At 35.6% G+C, this 3,188-nt stretch overlaps 1 protein-coding gene across 1 annotated transcript in view; it reads right to left on the bottom strand.

Annotated features, from left to right (window-relative positions):
- Positions 1-732: 732 nt before the first annotated feature.
- The window catches only part of LOC147023120 (uncharacterized), a 3,101-nt gene continuing 645 nt past the window's right edge, over positions 733-3,188 (bottom strand). Inside the window, exons 1-3 of the mRNA XM_085888216.1 lie at positions 2,999-3,188; positions 2,707-2,901; positions 733-2,609 (exon numbers count right to left, since the gene is read on the bottom strand). The exon at positions 2,999-3,188 is cut by the window's right edge and continues 645 nt beyond it. Coding sequence (XP_085744342.1) covers positions 2,199-2,609; positions 2,707-2,901; positions 2,999-3,091 — 699 coding nt within the window. The 5' untranslated portion in view covers positions 3,092-3,188 and the 3' untranslated portion in view covers positions 733-2,198. The remainder of the gene's footprint in view (positions 2,610-2,706; positions 2,902-2,998) is intronic.

Genomic DNA, 3,188 nt, shown 5'->3' with positions numbered 1-3,188 from the left:
CCAGGCACAAACTTGGATAAAAGATTAGATGAGGCAGACAATCCTAAATCCTGGAGTAAACCAATCAATAGAGTTGATGAAGTGTGCATGAGACACGATATTGATTATGGGAATACCACAACGTTGGAAGAAAAGCATGAAGCCGATAGAGAAATGTTGTATAATTTGTCTCTGATACAAAATCCAACCTTGAGAGAAAAAGTTGATAGGTTCATCGTGAAGAAGATGATTAGTGCTAAATTGAAACTTGGACTTGGAAATTCAAAAAACTCATAGGCTCTAATGATGCTATTAAGACTGAAGAGCAATTAGCTGATGAATTACATAAACCAATATTCACAAAGTTTCAGAGAAGGAAAGTTTATTCCAAGGAAGTTGATTATATCTGGTCTGCTGATTTGATTGAACTCAATAATGATAAGGGGTACAAGTATGCTTTAACCGTTATTGATTTGAGGAGTAGATATGCGTGGGTTGTCCCTTTAAAAACAAAACAGGTAATACTCTTATGTTAGCTTTTCAACAGATATTTAATAAAACTAAGAGAAAACCTAAGAAATAGTGGACTGATGGAGGCAGAGAGTTTTATAACAAGACATCTATGCAATTTTGAAAAAATAACAGTATTACATTATACAGTACATTTAATCAAGAGAAGGCAGTTGTTGTTGAACGTTTTAATCGTACCTTAAAAGAGAGACTATATAAAAAATTCACACAACTCGGTTCACAACAATGGTCATCTTTTATTCAGGATATTGTGGATAAGTATAATGACACGATTCACACGTCAACGAATATGAAGCCATCAGAAACATTTACAAAATTAAAATATGAAAAAGAGATTAATGTCAGAAAACCTAAGTTCAAAGTTGGTGATATCGTAAGAATATATAGGTGGAAATCTCATTTTGAAAAGGGTTTTACTGAACGATGGACGAAAGAACTTTTTAAAATTGTTGATGTAATAGATACAGTTCCTTGGACTTATAAAATATATGATTTGGAAGGGGAAGAGATTTTAGGTTCATTTTATTCACAGGAATTACAAAAGACAAAACTAAGCAGATAATACACCTTTGTGGACACTCGAGGGCCAAGTCCGAGGTGTATAACAGTATATAATGTGTGTCAAGGGGTGGACGTTCTTACATCTGTGAACCCCAAACACAGAATCCTCAACTGAATAGTCAAGGCTTAACTTTTGTTTGTGTGTGTGTGTGTGCAATGGGAGCAATAGGTTGGCGCTTCACTCCCTCCTACTATACACCGTTGTGGACACTCGAGGGCCAAGTCCGAGGTGTATAACAGTATATAATGTGTGTCAAGGGGTGGACGTTCTTACATCTGTGAACCCCAAACACAGAATCCTCAACTGAATAGTCAAGGCTTAACTTTTGTTTGTTGATGTGTATGTGTGTGTGTCCCAACCCTCACATTCAAAATCTTAACCCCAACCCTCACATTCAAAATCTCAACCCCAACTCAATCCTCGCCCAACACAATGTCTTTTTCAAAATGAGATTTCCACCTATATATATATATATTTTTACGTTTTTTTTTCTTCTTCCAATTCTGTCTTTTAAGGCTTTCAGGTTTGATGACGTAGAAAGGGGGAGTAAGCCTGCACTTTCTTCCCAGAACGAACAATGTATATTTTTTGTTTTTTTCTCTTCTTCCAATTCTGTCTTTTAAGGCTTTCAGGTTTGATGACGTAAAAAGGGGGAGTAAGCCTGCACTTTCTTCCCAGAACTTTCTTGATCTTGCTCCCATCAAGCACCATCCGACAAAGAACTACATCGATAGGTTTAGATCCCAAAGAGTGATAGCAACTCCAAAAGTCTCCAAAATATAAATAAATAAAATAATAATAATAATAAATAAATAAATAAATAAATAAAAGCCCCAAAAAAGTTTCAAGTGTCCAACATAAACCCAACTTTCCAAGTCTTCAAGGTATAACCACATTCCCGTTGAGTTTCCAAGATATGTATCACATTGTGAATTATCAATCCAGAACCCACATTTCAAGTATTCAAAGTAAAACCAACTTACAAAGTCTCTTAAGGATAACTCATTTACTGATTTTTTCAAAATTTGTGAGTCTCCAAGGTAGGCCCCATATTTAGAACCATCTTGGCAGAACCCTTTTCCTGAGTCTCCAAGGTAGTTATTTAAACCATCAAGGCAGAACTCATTTACTGATTTTTCAAAATTTGTGAGTCTCCAAGGTAGGCCCCATATTTAGAACCATCTTGGCAGAACCCTTTTCCTGAGTCTCCAAGGTAGTTATTTAAACCATCAAGGCAGAACTCATTTCTTGATTTTTTCAAAATTTGTGAGTCTCCAAGGTAAAACTTGTATTCTGGCTCATCAAGGTATAACTTGTTCAGTGGGTATTGTCTTGATAACTCACAATGAGTACTATTGCTGTAAAACTCTTTTTCAGGATTTTGCTGGTCTCCAAGGTATAACTCTTTGGTTGGGTCATCAAGGACGAACTCGTTCTGTGGGTCTTGGTCGCTCATAAGGTCTTCAACCAAGCCAACAATTTCGCCCCAAGTTGTAGCAAAAGCAGTATTTTCATTTCGTATTTCAGACACAATTTCCTGTGAGAGAAAATAATAATGTATTAATTAAGTTATTTAATTATTAAATGAGTATGCTTCAATCAAAGTTTGAAAATAGGAAAATAAAAAATCTTACCTCAATAGATAAGAGGTTTGAATCCAGTTCATCAACTTGAAGGTTTAGTTCCATACAAGACAGAGAGTTCCAAGGAACACCAAAGTCATCCCACTCAAGGTCTTGGTCGCTCATAAGGTCTTCAACCAAGCCAACAATTTCCCCCCAAGTTGTAGCAAAAGCAGTATTTTCATTTCGTATTTCAGACACAATTTCCTGTGAGAGAAAATAATAATGTATTAATTAAGTTATTTAATTATTAAATGAGTATGCTTCAATCAAAGTTTGAAAATAGGAAAATAAAAAATCTTACCTCAATAGATAAGAGGTTTGAATCCAGTTCATCAACTTGAAGGTTTAGTTCCATAGAAGACAGAGAGTTCGAGACAAGCACACAAAACACCATTGCCAGCAAAAACAAATGTTTAAAATGGAGCCTGGGTTTGAAGCTTTTATAGAGAAAGACTGGTGGGTGTGGTTTCCTTTGGAAATTCCCTGGGCAA

Source organism: Eptatretus burgeri, chromosome 7, assembly GCF_056783735.1.
Source record: "Eptatretus burgeri isolate ZD-2024b chromosome 7, Ebu_testis_v1, whole genome shotgun sequence".
Classification (NCBI taxonomy): domain Eukaryota; kingdom Metazoa; phylum Chordata; class Myxini; order Myxiniformes; family Myxinidae; genus Eptatretus; species Eptatretus burgeri.
Note: the sequence above shows the minus strand (reverse complement) of the source record. Positions and strands in the feature narration are given on the sequence as shown.